The sequence below is a fragment of the Alexandromys fortis genome, unplaced genomic scaffold (genome assembly GCF_014885135.2).
Source record: "Alexandromys fortis isolate MF-2015 unplaced genomic scaffold, M_Fortis_MF-2015_v1.1 scaffold_19, whole genome shotgun sequence".
NCBI classification, from domain to species: domain Eukaryota; kingdom Metazoa; phylum Chordata; class Mammalia; order Rodentia; family Cricetidae; genus Alexandromys; species Alexandromys fortis.
In genome coordinates this window covers 14,371,355-14,389,314 of record NW_026067890.1, presented here as the reverse complement: position 1 = coordinate 14,389,314, position 17,960 = coordinate 14,371,355, and the positions used below count along the sequence as shown (strand labels likewise).

The 17,960-nt window shown below is 48.7% G+C and overlaps 1 protein-coding gene across 1 annotated transcript in view; it reads left to right on the top strand.

Moving 5' to 3' along the window:
- Hadh (hydroxyacyl-CoA dehydrogenase) overlaps positions 1-11,637 on the top strand; it is a 35,440-nt gene extending 23,803 nt beyond the window's left edge. Inside the window, exons 5-8 of the mRNA XM_050136516.1 lie at positions 568-657; positions 3,600-3,672; positions 9,411-9,527; positions 10,816-11,637. Of these exons, the coding sequence (XP_049992473.1) occupies positions 568-657; positions 3,600-3,672; positions 9,411-9,527; positions 10,816-10,934 (399 nt within the window). The 3' untranslated portion in view covers positions 10,935-11,637. The remainder of the gene's footprint in view (positions 1-567; positions 658-3,599; positions 3,673-9,410; positions 9,528-10,815) is intronic.
- The last annotated feature ends 6,323 nt before the right edge of the window (positions 11,638-17,960 follow it).

Sequence of the window (17,960 nt, the reverse complement as noted above, 5' to 3'; positions counted from 1 at the left end):
ATCATCAGCAGAGGTGGGGTCCATGCGGAAGAACCTTAAGGACAGCCACCACCTCATCTCACCCAAACCCCTGCCTGCTCCACACTGAATTTCCGTCCTGTAGCCATTAGCCGAGCTGGTATTTCCTTGGCTCTTCCTTCTACTAGGTGCCATGCTTGGCGCTTCACCGCTGCCTACTCTTTCTTACCTCTGCTTCCTTGATGCGGACAGAATGGTTTTAATGTCATTGCAGTTTCCAGAAACATGCCCAGTGTCCCATGCCAAATTCACTAAATTGGTACAGCTGGGATTTGACTCTAAGACACCTGGATCACAGTGCCTGAAAGACTCCCTTACCCAGCAACACACACTTGAATTTTAACCACTGGGTTTGTGCATTCTGCAGACTCCAGTGTCTTGCACGGACGTTTGGGTCAACATTTTGCTTCTGTCTTGAGACGCCCACTGGGCTAAAACGAAAGGCGTATTTCATCACCATTGTGGATGGAGCCTTTGGTTCAGTGGCGTTGAGCTGGTCCACGGCTTCTCTGTCCTCTCCAGTCCTGATTCCCTGTTTTGCGTTTCCAGGTCATTAAAACACCGATGACTAGCCAGAAGACTTTTGAATCTCTGATCGACTTTTGTAAAACCTTAGGAAAGCATCCTGTTTCTTGCAAGGTAAAGTATGTGGAACGATTTTGTTTATTTTTCTGTTACTATAGTAACAAGTCCACACCCACGCCAATAAAGTCACACCTCCTAAGAATGCCACTCTTTTGGGGGGCCATTTTCTTTCAGACCATCCCAGCAGGAGTCCTCCAAGTGTGGGTTCTGGGCTAGTAGCAGCACTATGGCTGGAGACTCGGCTGGAGACTCGTGAGCAGTATAAATCCTTCGACACCTCTCCATATGCGGCAGTGTTATTTAGTTGCAATTCTAGAGCTTCGAGGGCACCATGCCAGTATCAGTTGAGCTCTAGGGAAGACCTCATGGCTAAGCGGAGTCACAGTGGTCAGAGATCATTCAGGAGGAACAAACACATTTTTGTCCAAGTCAGAGAGATGCTCGGGTCAGGTCACTGGGAAGAACTCCATTCAGGAAGGGAGTGGTCCCTTCTGAGACCCAAGCCTTCAGGGATCAGTATCTGTCTCTGGGGCCCATCTCTTAGATGGTCTGCTCTGTCTTCCTGGGAAGCAGCACATGGACTCCTGGGGACAGACTGCGCACAGTCCGGGAGAGAGGTGATTTTTTACGGGTGTGCTGCTAGAAGATACTGCTAATAGACAATGTGAGCCATGGCCACTGTTGACAACAGGTCTCTCCATGTCCTGGAAGGGCTGGGCTGTGCCGACCCTTAAGCCACCCCCCCCCCATGCCACCACATGTGAAGTCTGGGAGAGGGGAGCCCAAGTTTCAGTTAAAAAGAAGACCCAGGAGTACGTCTGGGCCCTGACTCCTGCCTGTTGATGAGCAGCTGTGTTTATAAACAGTTTCTGTGGGTCCATCAGTTCTAGCAGTTTCTGAGCCCTGGGAAGCAGAGGCCTGTACATCAAGTCCAGTCTGGTGGACACAAAGCTCCCGTAGAGAACGAAGGCCTGGGTCTTGGAAAGAACAATGCAGACAGTCACAGGGTGCTCAGACAGGAGGAGACGAACGTGGCAGGGGGACATCAAGGAGGCCTTCCTTAGTGGCAGGTGAAGGCTTTTCTGTAAGAAAGCCAACTTGACCTCCATTCACCCCCAGTCCCTGGTTCTTTGAATTTGTTTTTTTCTGCTTCTCTCTCTCTCTCTCTCTCTCTCTCTCTCTCTCTCTCTCTCTCTCTCTCTCTCTCTCTGTCTCTCTGTCTCTCTCTCTTGAGACAAGGTTTTTCTGTGTTTCCTTGGCTGCCCTGGAACTAGCTCTTGTAAACCAGGCTGGCCTTGAACTCCCAGAGATCTGCCTGCCTCTGCTTCCCTAGTGCTGCGCCACCACCGCCAGCCACTCCAGGCTCTGGGGAAAATGAGGCCACCCGCTGACGTGATAGCCAGGTCCCCTCAGCATCTCCCTTTGCCTTAGTTCTTCCAGGCTTCCACCCGTGTGGGTGTTGAGTTTCTGTATAATGTCACAGTCTTCCTGTCGTGTCAAGCCCCCGGTCAGCATTTGATAAGTCAGTTGTCGGGTTTTTTTGGCTATGGTTTCTCACCGTTATGGCTCATCTCGTACCTTAGCTTTCTAAAATATTCCTAATTTTGAACTCAGTATTATATTAAAAACAAACAAAGCAAAAACAAAAACAAAAAGTTTTCATTAGTCCTCTGAACAAGCCAAAGAGGCAACTCGTGTACTTGGTCTACAGTCAGGAAGGTAATGTAATTAGTCTCATTTAAAAAATAAATAAATAGTTTTTTTTCATTCTTTTAAATCAGGTAAATGTTTTTATTTTAGTCACACCAGTGGCTATTATGCTTGTTTGCACTCTCCGACTATTGATCTTCTAGTAAGGAGAGAAAACAGAAATTGTATGAGAAAGCATATCGGCATAAGAAGGTAGTGACCGGGGTAGGGTGGGGTAGAGTGCACAGGCTGGGGTTCTCCTCTGTGTGTGACCTCCTGAGACCTTCTGAGAGCCTTTGTGAGATAGTTATCCAAGCTTTTGAGGCGGGATTTCCAGTAGATGGCGTTACAATATATGGCCGTCACATAGGATAAGGATCACAAATGCTTTTGTAAAAGACAGATACAGGTACGTGCTGCGTGACCGAATGTTCCCATTAGGGACAGACGGCATCTGTACAGTGGCCCTATCAGGTGTAGCTGAGAAAGCCCTATCACCAGGGCAGTCATAGCCATTCTAAAGCTGTGCAGCGTGTTCCGGTGTTTCTGGTAATGCTAGGGGAAATACAGTAATACTTGGAAATACACTGGCCTTACTGGTTTGAGTTTATCACAACACGCTTTTTAAATCCCTTCTAGCTTTTGTATAAAGAAGCGTAGACAAGCTTAGGACGGCTCTTAGGCGCCTTTGCTGGAGGAAAAACTAACTTCCAGCTGGAGCAGGTTGCCATGCAGGCTGCGTGCTTGCTCACCACCTGTGCGCGCCCGTGCGCATGAGCGCGCACGTGCACGCTATGTTTCCTGCTCTCGGGTACTCAGTGCTGAGCTCCACAGAAAACCTGACACCGAAGGGCGTATTTTGTCTGCAAACAGCGTGGTGTTGCTAGTACAGTCTTGGCTAAGTGGCAGGAACTGCTGGGCATCCCCACCCAGAGGAGACAGCGCAGGCCTTGCTGTTGGTGTGCCGAGGTGAAAGGGCCTTTGGACCCTCTTGCCGTGATGGTCAGTTTGTGTGGTGTGCAGTCGGGTCGTCTCTGAGACACACTGAGCTGACCCGGGAGGCTCTGGGGAAGCTGGGGGATGCTACTTTTCGGATGGGGTGTTTAAGAATGGAGGGATTCCTGAGAGGGGAGTGGAGGGTGGAAGAGGGGACGTCGCTGTAGGAGGTAGAGGGAGGAGCTTCACAGCGCGTTTGGAAATGTGAAAGGCGCGAGCCTGGGCAGCTACTCCAGGGTAAGAAGTGGTCTACCCTAAACAGAAGGTCAATTTTAATGAAGTCCCTTGTCTCCCTCTCTCCCCTGCAACAGGACACTCCTGGATTTATCGTGAACCGTCTCTTGGTGCCGTACCTCATAGAAGCCGTCAGGCTGCACGAGCGAGGTACTTGTCCCAGGCCAGGCTAAGGCCTTCGGGTCTCAGTCTGTGTGCGTGCAGGAAGGATTGGGCTACGTGGAACCTGGGAAGGGGGTCTCTGCTTTCTCATTCTGTGGGACTAAGCTCAGCTTTGCCCTGGCCCTAATACCTTTGCCACTGGGTTCCCCAAGGCACAGACCTCCCTGTGAGCCTCCAGTCCAGGCTGCGGCAGTGGCGCAGACGGTGCAGATCTAGATCCTCGGTCACCACATTTAGTTAAAAGTTTACTGCTTGCAGGGGGAGGGGGGGAATGACTTGGCTGTTACTGCTCTTGCAAACGGATTCCCAGCATCTGTGTCGGGCAGCTCACACCCACGTGTAACTCCAGTTCCAACCGTCTTCTCAGCCTGTGCATACATGCATGTGTGATGCTTGTTATACACACACACCACATGCATGCACGATCCATGTCACACACACTTGAACACACATACATGCACACACATATGCAAACACACATGCATTCATGATACATGTTATGCACACAAAGACACACACACCCATGCACACACACTAAGTACTACAAATAGTAAGATAGTAATGGAAAAATAACCAGACTAGTTGTTTAAAGTTGTTTAATGTAGAAAACCTGTGGCTGTTTGACGGGAGATGGAACAATGACAGAATTGATCCATGGTAGGGACAATGTCCTTATTGAAAAGTGTCATGAAGCCCTGCTTTGCACCTCATGAATGATCTAAAATGTCCCCCTCTTTAGAAAGAAATATTTGTGTGTATGTGTGCGTGGTGCATGCATGCCTGTATATCATGCCATGTTGTATGTATGGAGGTTAGAAGACAACTTGGTGGGCTCAGTTCTCTCCTATCTTTATGCAGTTCTGGGAATCAAATTCAGGTCTCCAGGCTTACATGGCAAGCACACTCTGTGTGTGTGTGTGTGTGTGTTCGCGTGTGCGCGCGCCCACGCGTGACTTTTGAGACAGGGTTTCCCTGTGTAACAGCCCTCCTCATCCTGGAACTTGCTCTGTAGACCAGGCAGGTCTTGAACTCTCAGAGCTTCTGCCTCCCGAGTGCTGGGATCACCACGCCTAGCACCGTGCCAAGCACCTTTACCTGCTGAGTCATCACCTGGGCTTGAAGTGTCCACTTCTAGTTGACAGACAATGACTTTGTCTGCTGTAGCCTCAGGACATGGCTAGGAAGGATGCGCATACCCCTACTGCCTGACTTCTTTCCCGTTTCTGAGAAGGAAAGTGTGTGGTGTCTCCCGTGCAAGCCAGAAAGCTGTAGGGAGGGTAAAATACAAGTGCAATCGTTCATTTGAGTGACGTCATTTCCGAACGCTCTCAAGAATGCTGTTTCCCAAACAAAGCGTTCACACCAGCTCTTCCGAGCAGAGGAAAGCACGCTTGCTTCCTCAAAACCCGCTTTAAATATTAAACTGGCCTCCGTGCTTTATGGGAGCCGTTGCCTACCTTTTACTCCAAGATCAAACAACACTTCTATGTTTATCTTCAACAAATGCACCTAATTACACCTCAAAGAAAGAATGTGGCATTTTGGCTTACCTTGAAAGACATTTGTGGGTTTTTTCCCCTCTAATAAATGTAATGTTAGAATGTAGCACCTTCTCGTGGTGTTTTTTTTTTCCCTCTGAAACACCCTACCCTTTGATACCACTCCCACGTGCCAAGTGTCTGATGCTAAGTTAAAGACCCTGTTCTGCCCTCCGCTGCCCCTCCCCATTTTTAGCCACCACTGTGTCACACCAGGAAAGATAGGACCTGGCTCCAGGGCTGCTTTTGGCTTGCTCTTGGTGCTTCTCTGGGTGGCCTTTCATTACTGGTCCTGTGGCCTCTCTCTTTGTAGCTGGATCCTGTGGCAGAACATTTGTCCGTCCTGAAGCTGCTAAGTGTCATGCGGGTCCAGGTTTGCAGCTTCACACTGGGCTCTGGACTCCAGGCCTCTTCTAGTGTTTCTTTGGCTTCTCACCTGGCCAACGCCAGTGCGTGCTTAGATGCGCTCCGAGACCCTGGTCTTTATCCACAGCTCTGCGTTTTCACTGAAGCATCTAGATCCTCCCACTCTTGTCATTTGTCACCTTTGGGCCTCCCTGTCATCACTGTTCCCTTTGTCTCCCAGCCCCATCCTACCAGGTCGCTATAATGGGGCTCAGCCAGACAGCTACCCTGGTTACTACATGTCTTTCTTAGGCCTGTCTCCTGGTCCCTGCTTGCTGAGAAAGTATTATATTGCCAAGGAGGTGGGGAGACACTGTTCCCTGTTTCTGTCCGTGCACCCTGCTGGGGCCTGGTGTCTGACTGTGCTCTGACTTTGTTTCCTAGCTCGGGGAGAATGTTTCTGTCCTGTGCTATTGGTGCATTGTGTGTGTGTGTGTGTGTGTGTGTGTGTGTGTGTATGTCTGCAGGTTGGTGGATGCTGTTTTGACAGGAGTGCCTAAACCAGGATGTATGGGAGACTGTTTAGTCGAGGCTTCAGAGAACTGAGCAGCTGCTGATATACCATGAATGTCCACCAACCACACTTCTCACGTCCTGTGTAGAAAGAACCTCATGGAGGCTCACCGCATTTCTGACCTCTGACCTCTGACAGCCTTCAACATTTCTTTCACAGAAATGTGTGCTGTGCATTGCTTGGTTCCTTCAGACTGGTGGAGGCCAGATGGGCGCAGTGTCCTAACTTTGAGGGTCAGAGCGGTGTAGGCGTGGGAACCTGCAGTCCCTGTCATGTGCCCACTCAGCTCCAACAGGGTGACAAGGGCACGTGGTTAGCTCCTCTTAGGAGGGGTGTGATGTCATGAGCTTACCTCTAGCCACTGCAGGGTGTCCTACAAAATCCCCACTGCCACACTCCCTGCCTCACCTTAGCTCAAGTACCGCAGTTCTCTGGTAACTTGTATACAGCTAAGACTGGTAATGTTGAAACTGGCCGGCAGGTGGTGCCAGAGAGACAGAAACCAACTCAGCTGTGGCATCAGGTCCCTGGTCTTAGTCTCCAGGCCCAGGGCCTCCACCCATCCAGGTTTGGGGAGTCCTCTGAAGAGGAGTCTCCTCCTTATCCTGAGGTAAAGACCCCATATTCACGGGAGCCAGAAAGAGTGAAGCAGAGTTGTGTGTGGTGTTTGTGTGTGTGTGCGCGCGCGTGTGTATGTGCGTGTGTGTGTGTGGTGTATGTGTCCTGTGTATGTGTGTGTATGTGTGTGTGGTGTGTTTGTGTGTGATGTGTATGTGTGTGTGTGTGTGTGTGTGTGTGTGTGTGTGTAAGGAGCATCAGGTTCTCTTCAAGTACTGGATTCTACAAGGGTTTAGGAAGTACGTCATTCGTGACTCCTTGTTATATACATATTGGTATATACATATTGTATATATTGCTTTTCTGTCTTTTTCTCTTTGCCTATTTACTCTGATTTACTTAAGACAGATTTTTTTTTAGAATTCTGTTAACTTTGTAGATGTTTACTGATTTCTTTTTTTAAACAGTGCTTTATGCTTTCCGTAATTTTGGAAACCGCAATAATCCTCAAATGAGGGTCTGCGTTGGGAATTATAGCGTTGCCTTTAGGGCACTTGGGTGTGATTAAATGGCTTTAGGTTAAGTTAGCTGCTGTTAGATTTCTGTCCCCAGGGCATTGCATTCTTTTGAGGGGACACCGCCTATATAAATGAGTGATTGAGCCTCTGACTGACAACTGTGGAGACCTGCAGGGTGAGGGGTGCCCCTGGCTCCCAGTCCTAGCTGCTACTGTTTGGTGCACTGCAGGGGGAGGCTCTGATTGGCCCCATCTGAACAGAAGCCTGAAGGAAGAGGCTGAGGCCTGAAGGTAGAGGGAGGCTTATTGATTGGCCCAGGGCACAGCATGGAAGAAGGCGTCCTGGGGCAGGAACCTGGCAGGATGTTACTTCTGGCATCTGAATGCAGCTGTAGCTTCATGGACATCTCAGTGTTCGCAACCTGAACAGAGCTTATGTGAGCTGCGGAGTCAGAGCCCAGCTACCTGCGCCGTCCCCGTGTCCTCTGCGCACACGCTGTAGTGTCCATCTAGGGTGCCGGTCCAGCTCTATTTGGAACCTGGGTCTCGGGCGGAGGGGGGCTATGGAGCTGGTTCAGATACTGCAGTGAGTTTGCCCCCTCTCCTCCTCTATTACATCACCACTACCTTGCTTTGCCGTTGTCTCTGCAAGTGTCGAGAACCCAGTAGGTAATAGATACAAACAGAATAAAGCTGAGCTGGGAATAGAGCTCACTGCTGGAGTGATTGCTCAGCAGACTCGAGGCTATGGGTTTGACTCCCCACCCTGCCGTGGGACCGGGAGGGAGGATGGGCTGTGTGAGACCACCTGATGAGATTCATAAGTGTATGGCGATTTTTGCTTTCCTACGACATAAAATTCAAAGCGTGATTTCTCAGATGCCTCTATTTCTATTTTTCTATGTGTGTGGGGAAAGAGGCTGGGCTCCCTAAATGATTCAGAGTGTGTCCTTTTTATTTCTCGAGCACATCAGAGCAGTTTATGTAAGGTTAGAATTGTTGTATTGAGATTACACTAAGGAGCAGCCCACCCAGACGTCTGCTGGGTGTCCATAGGTCACGATTCATGAGGTAAACAGCCTTCTTCCATGTGCTGCCCTTGGATAGCTCAGTTCGTAGAGGGGAGGACTATATTTATTCTATTTTTTAAAATTTCTTTTTTAAGTGATTGAGTATTTTCCCTGCATGTATGCCTGTGTACCATGTGTGTGCCTGGTTTTGAGCTGTTGTGTGGGTGCTGGGAATCGAACCTGGGTCCTGGGCAAGAACAACGATTTCTTTTAACCACGGAGTCAACTCCAGCATCCCTCCAATCCTAATTAGGGTTGTACTAGTGCTAGGATTATGTTAGTATAAGATTATACCAAGTACTTAATATCACTCAAAGAAAATAATCGCGTGGATTTTCTTTCGCATGTGAGTGTCTGTGTCTGTGTATGTCTCTCTGTGCGTTTATAGGGTTCCATTTGGCGGTCCAGGCTGCCCTGGAGCTCACTATTCTCTTCCCTCAGTTTTCCAGCTGCTGACATTACAGGCATGAGCCACTGTGCCTGGCGCTGCAATCACCTTAGATTGCACTGACATTCTCTGGCATTATTTTAGAGCTTTGAAAAATGAGGTGTTAGATTTGGAAGGATTTATTGTTGAGGAAGAGGGCCCAGTTGAGATGTCTGTCATGTCTAGGTGTGGAATACACTGCTTTAGCCCTTCATTCAGCACTCATATTATTGGCCACTACTTTATGCTTTGAAGCAAAATTCTAGATAGACAGCCATGTAATACAGGTGATTCCGGTTTCTGATTTTGGAGGCAGAAAGCATGGTGTGCATCTATACGATCCTAGTGATCCTCTGAATGTGTGCATCTATACGATCCTAGTGATTTTGAGTGTATGCGTCTATACGATCCTAGTGATTTTGAGTGTATGCGTCTATACGATCCTAGTGATTTTCTGAATGTGTACGTCTATACGATCCTAATGATTTTGAGTGTGTGCGTCTATACTATCCTAGTGATTTTCTGAATGTGTGCATCTATATGAGCCTAGTGATTTTCTGAGTGTGTGTGTCTATACAATCCTGGTGGTATTCTGAATGTGTGCGTCTGTACGATCCCAGTGATTCTGGAACTGGCCCAGGCCTGGGGAGAGTTGAGGAGAGGTGGTGGCGACTCAGGGCTGCCCTCTGCTCTGCAGGTGATGCATCTAAGGAGGACATTGATACGGCGATGAAGCTGGGAGCTGGCTACCCCATGGGGCCATTTGAACTTCTTGACTACGTTGGCCTGGATACTACTAAGTTCATCTTGGATGGTAGGAATGGAAACCTTTTCTTTCTTCTTAAAAACTGGGTTGAAATCGTCTCTTAGAACTGTAAGTTGTAGTGTTAAGAAAAGGTTGCAAGGGATCTTAAGACATCCAAAGTCCTGCTTTCCCTAGTCTGTTTTGTGTTACTCTAACCAAATGCCTGAGGATAGGATACTTTATAAAGGAAAAGCGTTGTGTGGCTCTGATAGCTAGAAATGCTCCAAGTGACAAGATGCTCCTGGCTCTGTCACAACATGGCAGAGGCTACGAAGTAAAACAGCCATGTGCAGAAAGGGCTATGGGGAGGGTACGGGATGACCCTGGTTTATAATCGTCCACTCTCTCAAGAAGGAATCTAGTCACTAGATTGGCCCACTCCTGAGAAAATTATAAGTCCACTTGGGTGGGTGGAGTCTCGTGAGTGCCTTCTCAGGGCCCAGCTCTTGAAGAAGATTCCACCGTTTTCCGCACTGCCACCCTGGGAATCCTCAGCCTTTGGGGGAGCAAAGCGAGTTCAGCTGTAGCAGCTAGCTAGAGATTCACACAGACGGCAGCAGGAGGGAGATGGCATATTGCTGCTGCTTAGGAGGTCAACTCTTTGTGGCCTTTCGTTTGGATAGAATTATAGATCATAGGCGTCGCTAGTATAACTTGGGTCCTGTGCATCCTCCATTCAGTCCCCCCCCCAACAGCTGTATCTTAAATAACCACAGTGCAAAATGAAAGTCAGGATGATGCCAATGGTACATTGTGCCGTGCTATCAGTGAGCTGATTTGTGTGACTGCCATTGAAGTCAAGCTGTTCAGACGGTTTTCAAAGGGGAGTGGTTTGGAAGACAGCATGAGCTTCTGAAATCGGATGTAGCCGACTGCTCCAGCATTTCACCAAACCCCTTTAATATCGGGAAGAGAGGGTCTTAGATGTTGACAGGGGAAGTCTGAGGAGGATGTGTGAGACTGTGTGCTCCAGCGGGAGCAGAACGCAGGATGTAACGGATCTGGAGCGCTAACTCTCCCACTTGGGAAGCCAGTCAGTTAGGGGGAGATTCTGTCTGTGCTTGTGGGCGTTTGCCTTGGTGTGGAGGGAGTCCTGGGGAACAAGGACACCCTGCCATGGAGCCCCTTCTAGCAGCACAGGTAAATAGTGGTGTGCCCGCTGTAGGATTGGTGTTGGCTGTGCCGGTGAGGGTTGCCTTATATCTCTGCCACGATGGCCTACATGGCCCATATATGTGCCCTAGGCGTGCCCTGAGACTGCCCAACCAAAGTAAGCCCTTGTCCTTCCTCTCAACAGGCTGGCATGAAATGGACCCAGCGAACCCCCTGTTTCAGCCCAGCTCTTCCATGAATAATCTGGTGGCCCAGAAGAAGCTGGGCAAGAAGAGCGGAGAAGGATTTTACAAATACAAGTGATGCTTCAGGAGCCCCTCGGCAGCACCCCCAGCCAGCCAGCCACGGGACAAGGACGAGCGCACTCTGGGCGGTGGTCTCAAGGCTCGCCATGGGCTGCTCAATGGGCCCTCCCTTGCAGTCTCTTTGAAGTAGTCCTTTGACTAGTTGCAGTAATGAGATTCCTCCACTGAGATCTAATTCTCTGCTTCGGTCTGTTTGCGTCTGTATGTTTTCCTCTGCCTTAGAGCGGGCATCTTTTTTTCTGAACCTTGCCAGTTTTTGTAAAAGCATTAATTAGACTCCTTCACTCAGGTCTTCTGAAAGTGAATATGTTTATGGGTGTTGAACCCAGGAGATAAGAGCCGTTGTGCCTACCGGTGCATCTAAGGGCCTTGCCTGCCTGGGTACCCTTGCAGTCTGTAGCCTCAAGCCTTAGCCTACATTCTGGGTGTCGCAGAACATGTTCTGCCTTTGTTTACTCCTCATCTGGACAGGGCTCCTGGAGTGGCGGGCAAGCACACATGAGCTTGAGCTTGGTGTCCGGGAAAAGGCCCATCCTCGTGACCATCCAGACCTTCCCCATCGCTGTCCGTCCCTCTTGTTTGCTCATAAAAAAAAATCAGTGCTCCCAAGTGCCTATGAATCGACTCTACTAAAATGCGATCTTTTACTCTGTAAAAATGGGAATGGAAATAAATAAACCTATATAACTTAAAATCATAAACTGCTTAAGTAATTATAAAACGGGGTCCCTCTTCTGCAGCCTCTGGCCGGTACTGAAGCGGCAGCGTGGGAGGAACAGCGGAGGGTATTTGAATCTGGCCCGTGCCTGGCCCTTCCGCGTTTCTTAGCAGTAAAACAGAAATAGGGCACAATGAGTGTTTTTTTTTTTTTTTTTTTTTTTTTTTTTTTTTAAGAACATCTGTTTCTTCTTTGCCAGCAAAGTAAAATAACATAAGATTCTTTTAATCATTGGCCTGACAGAGTGTCTTCCATGATAGAGTGTGGGAAGACCTCAGGAGCCCCGAGGTCCAGCGGCTTCCTGAGCAGAGCTTAAGTGAGTGACCTGCCATGTCTAAGGTCATCAGGTGTTTAGTAGCAGAGTCCGGGTTGGATCTGGATTTTTTTTTTTGATGACAAATACAGAAGAATAAATCTGGAAATCTCGACTGTAAACTTCCGGGCAGTCTGTTCCCCCAGAGAGGTTGGAGGGGCTTGTCGGCTCAGGCCATAGTTCTGTCAGGATATTCTTGGCTGAGTTTCTTTCCTATTTCGTGATTGGTAAGAGGGAATTTATTAATTTGAAAGGATCTGAGTGTGTCACAAAGTGAGAAAACGCACACATATATGCATTTGTGCTTACCAACACACTAGAACTTGGCTGATGCTATTCCTATATATTGCCTGGACCCAGGAGGGGCGTTCTGATGCTTCTCTCTCCCCCTCCCCCCACCGTTTCTAGGTCACCTGTGGCCTCAGAGCTCTGCTTCTTCCCAGGCTAGCTCTTGACCTTTGCTGTGACCCCTGGCCCACAGGCTTCAGTTTGTCACCCTCTAACCAGAGTCTGTAGAGGATGTGGGCACTCGTCCTGGAGATGGCCTAGCTCTCTCTTAACCACCAAGTTTCAGGAAAGAGATAGAACTCAGTGGTACAACCGTCGGCTCCCAGGGTGGGGAGAGACGCCACGCTGTTTCTGGATGGCATTTTGAGATGCACTTTGATCTTGCCAGATGTTCAGAAGCTCAGCCTCTGAACCCCTTTGCCATTTTATAATATCTTTGCCTTGCATTATGTTCGGGGGGCTGCCCCGGGAAGGATCTGGAAGCTTTTCCTCTTCTTCAAGTTGGCACTTCGGGAGTGGTCTCCTGTCCCCTCCCATGGCTCTTTGACCTCAGGTGGGAAGGAAGGTCCCACAGTCAGGGCTTCTGCGATCTCTCTGAAAATCAAACCCTAGTAAGATTTTAAGATTCCCATCTCTTGTACTTTCTTAACTAGTTTTTGGTCATCCTTGGGGGAATGAGCCTGGTCCTCAACTTCTAAAGTTGCCTCTCAATGGTAGCGTGAACCTTTTATAGCATTGAAAGCCAATGCCAGTGTTTAAGTAAAATAAATAAAACAAAATAACAACAAAAACATACTCCTCCCGCTACTTCTTGGTGTCATTAATTCCTCTAATAGAAGTGGGAATTTCAAAGGAAATTCTTGATTGTCTTGAAAACATGCTACAGAAACAAACCCGTGGCCCTGTGATGTCCATACGATTTATTGTTACTGCTAATCACAGCGGCTAAAGGGAAAAGCATTGCTCGCCTTGCTGACACGGACTTTGAGGTTTCTAGGGAAACGCTGGTTGATGCAGCACGAGGTCACGTGGAAGCAGGTGGTGTTAATTAAGAGCGGGGTGGCACGTGCAGGAGGAGCGTGAGTTCAAGACCCGTCTGGGCCACACAGCCAGATCCTACGCCCAACAACAGCACATGTTATAAAGGGACCTGTGACCAGTTCTGCCAGGTAGTTCGGTTTGGCTAGTGCCGGCTATCAAAAACTCATTTGAGATTGGGCTGCTCGTGCCTGAGGAGGGTAAAGCCAGCGTGTGAACCATGACTTGCTCAATAGCACACACCTGGTGTGTGCTTTTTCTCTCGGTGCGGTACGTGCCTCACACACGCGACACAGGTTTCTGTCTTATCCCACCTTGATTTTAATCCCCCCGAACATTTCAGCCAAAGTAACACTGTATTTAAAATACAAGGTGTGGCTCTAATTCCGTGGGGCTAATTTTCTTGTTAACAACATCAATAATAATCTGAAAATGCTTGGACAGGGGATCGTTGCTGTGCTCCCTCTACTCCCCGACCTGGCGACAGAGCTTCGTGCGTCCCAGGGTGATCTCAAACTTGCTACGGAGCCCGGATTAGCTTTGAACAGCTGATCCTACTGCCCCCCCCCCCACCTTTCGAATGCTGGGGATCAAACCCAGGACATACTGTGTACCAGTCAGGCACTCTGCTAACTGACTGTATCCTCAGCCCTTGTCACCTTGCTCTCAAAACCGTACTTTGAAAGCATCCATTTGGTTGTGTTCTGTTATTTTCAACTGGCCTCAAAGTTTCATAGTCAGAGGCTCCCCCTCCCCCCACCGATCCGTTTAGTTTTTTTTTTTCTCTGCTACCTTGTTGAGATGACAAAACAAGGCTGAACCACAGCAGAACCCAATTGATGGCACTAATGCTGGGTTTTATTTCAGCCCACCAGTGGTAGCTGCTGGGGGATTGGCTTTGAAAAGAGTCAGCTGGGTTGTAGCCTCCAGCCCCTTTCTCTGCCTGAGTCACCCGGAGCGGTTCTTGTCTGGATATGTATTTCTGGTAAGATGGATCCAGTGTTGGAACCCGACCTGGGGGATACGGATGATCAGATCTCGAGCTGAAGGAAGCTGTATGTCTTGTGGGGTGCAGAGAGGCTAGCTGGACAGGAAGCCGTGGGGTGACAGCAGCCCTGGGTACTTTATACGTAGAGAAATGAGCTGCGGTCTGGGAACAGCCCTGAGTGGCAGCCACGGGCTCACATTCCACTCCCATAGCTACTAAGGAAGACTTTCCAAGTCGTCCGAGAGGTGGTGGATCAGCGACGTAGCCGAGTCTGGTGTGCCGGAAGAGTGGCTGCTGTCTAGGTGACATTTTATATATAAGCACTAGATGATTTAAGATCCCAGAGAAGAGGGAGGGGCTTTCTCAAAGGTCTAGACATGAATTTTATCCTACTATGCTGTGGTTTTATTTCTTAAAGTTAAAAGTATTTTATGTGTTTGGGTGTTTTGCCTGCCTGTATCTCAGCACTGCTTGTGTGCTATCCCTGCAGAGGCCGGAAGAGGGCGCTGTTACCCTGCATCTGAATTTACAGGGGGTTGTGAGCTGCCACGATGGTGCTCAGAATCAAACTCTGATCTTTTGCAAGAAAAGCCATTGCCTTTAACACCAAGTGATCCCTCCATCCCTGACCCCCATGTTGTATTTTCAAGTAACACTGGATAAGCTGCTGACGGTTTTGTGGGGCCAGAAGTATGGGAACGAGTCCGCACTAGGCGAGGGAGGGACAGAAGATTGCTCTTTGTGTCTGTGCTGACTCTACTGATGCTGGTTCATCCTTTAAGGGGAACTGACACCATAACTGCCTGAAACAGAAGTCTGAGCATGTATGGGAGGAATACCACTTCAGGTCACGATGGCAGGGCAAGCCTTCCGGGTCCTCAGAGAGGAGGGGTCTAGATTCTGGCTCCAGGTCTTGCTAAGATTTCTGTAGGCGCCCATACTGGAACGTCCTACCGAAACCATGCTTGTGAACAGGCCTTGTTAGAGAAAACCTCCAGTAACTGCCCTCGCGGGCCCCTCAGAATTGACTCAGAATTACCAGGCGGAGAAGGTCAAACAAAACTGGGAGTCTTTAAAAACCAGTTTCTGAAACTGAGTTTTCTACCCAGGAAGGTTTGGGCGAATGAACTGTTCTGCCTCATTGGGGATCCATCAGTTTCCAGAGCCCTCAACCTCCATCTTAAGCCGTAGGGAGGCAGACTGCAGAGACACTCCTGGCTCTAACAACGGACTCACAATAGGACCAAAGAAGACAGAGTAGGGATGTGGGATGCCTCTCCGTATGCTGTGAATATGTTTTATGACTGTTGGTTAATAAAGAAGCTGATTTGGCCAATAGACAGGCAGAAAAGAGCCAGGAGGGAACTCCAAACAGAGATGGAGAAAAGGGGCGGAGTCAGAGAGATGCCAGCAGCTGGTGAAGGAGTAAGATGCCAGGGCATCACTGGTAAATCACGGGAACACGTGGTGATATACAGGTGCTTAGAAATGGGTTAATTTATGTGTAGAGCTAGCCAGTAAGAAACCTGAGCCATCAGCCAAACATTTATAATTAATATTAAGCCTCAGCGTGGTTACTCATGAGCGGGTGGGCAGGAGAGCAACCTCCAGCTACAGGGTCACCGTCTCCATGGCAGGTAGAGACTTTGGTTTATAGGCAACGTCCACCTTATTGGAAGGCCAGCTGCTCTTTGGCACATGGCCTTATGGTAGATCATGGAAGTGATGTCTGCAGGAGTCATGGGTCTAAGGGAAGGTTGTTAGGACTTATGACTTTTATGGCATAAGTTAGGACTTATGACTTTTGATTTACTTGTTTCTAAGACAGTGTCTTCCTGTGCAGCCCTGGCTGGCTTCAATCCTACTATGAAGATAAGGCTAGCCTTGAACTTTGGGCAGTCTTTCTGCCTCTATCTCGGGAGTTATTGGGATTGTTGTGTATCAGTACCCCTGGCTTGTGTGCCCTTTCTTAAGTCTTGGGTGGGCACACTTGTGTTGGAAGAGTAATACTTGACACCCTTTCATTAAAATCAAAAGAATCCAGGCTGGAGAGGTGGCTCAGTGGTTAAGAGCACTGACTGCTCTTCCAAAGGACCCAGGTTCAATTCCCAGCACCCATATGGCAGCTCACAACTGTAATTCCAAGATCTGACACCCTCACACAGACATGCATGCAGGCAAAACACCACTGCACATAAAATAAAAATAAATTATTAAAAAGAATCCCAAATGTGGAGGTCAAAGGGGGCCACACTGCTCACTGATGTGATCTGCACACAGCAGCTTCCTCATCTCCTGGGACTCTGTGTATCACACTGCTAACACCTGACATCCCATAGCTCTACTGGCTGAAGATCTCATCATCCAATCTAAGATGCTATTCTATGAAGAGGAAGGAGTAGGGGAGAGAGAAAGGGAGGGAAGGGGAGGAGAGACAGAGAATGAGAATATGAATTCAAAGAGTCATTGTGAGAAAGTCTGAGGTTAAAAGTGAGGAGCTGGAGAGATGGCTCAGTGGTTTAGGAGCATGTACCCCTGCACAGGACCCTTGTGGTTCCCAGCACCCATGTCAGGCCACTCACAACTGCCTGTAACTCCAGCTCCCAAGGGATGCCATCTGCTAGCCCCCATCGGGTATTGCATGCATGGGTACAAATCCTACACACATTCATGCTTAATTTAAAAAACATTTAAATGTAGTCACAGCTGCCAAGTGCCCCATGGAGGATAAGGGCAAAATGGCTTCTGCAAGGGCCATCTAATAGGTTCAAATGATCACACACACCAGTGTGGGTAATATACCAACATCCCCCACCCCATCTAAGTGCCTAACTGATCTTGAGTTCCAAACAGTCCCCATTAACACTTCCCTCTACACAACTGGGCACCAGTGTTTTATGGCCACAGGCCACAGAGACAGGACAGGACGTCCCCCCACCCCAATGGATCCAAACATACTTTCTAGTGAATTATAACTCAAGGGGAAGTCCATTCATGAAGTGTTTCATAGCCGCTGGGGGTCCGTCACCACTCTGAGGTCTGCTGGTATTTGCAGTGTTAGACAGCGTGCCCAGCTCATTACTCCATACACCTTCACCGTGGCCCACAGCACTTGACCATGAATACGGTTTCCTCGATAAAGAAAAGCAAGCAACCTTTTTTTATTCACTTGGGTCCTTGAGCTTATAAAATTTCGTGTTACTATTTTATATCATTGTACATATGGTTCTACCCTCTTTTCCTCTATTCTCCCCGAGGAAGATGAAGTTTTTCCATGAAGCATGGTCAATCATTTAAAACAGCAGCTTCTCGCATGATACCAAGAAACCCACTGGCATCTCTATCATACGCTAAAGACACGAAGCAGTTGGAAGGTCCCTCCCAACTGGACAGGTATTGCCAGTAACCCTGACAACAAACGAACCATAACATGAGGAAAACACCCCGGTGGAAGGCTGAGTGTGCCAACTGGTGACCTCAGGTAAGGCGAGGCACCCAGAAAGGCTGGGCTTTGTGTTAGCTGCAGGCCAGGGAGCACATTGCTTTATGATCAAACAGGAGTGGCCGGAAGGTTCTCTCGAGCCACAGGCACCCTTTTTGATATCTCTCTCTCTCTCTCTCTCTCTCTCTCTCTCTCTCTCTCTCTCTCTCTCTCCCCTCTCTCTCTCTCTCTCTCTCC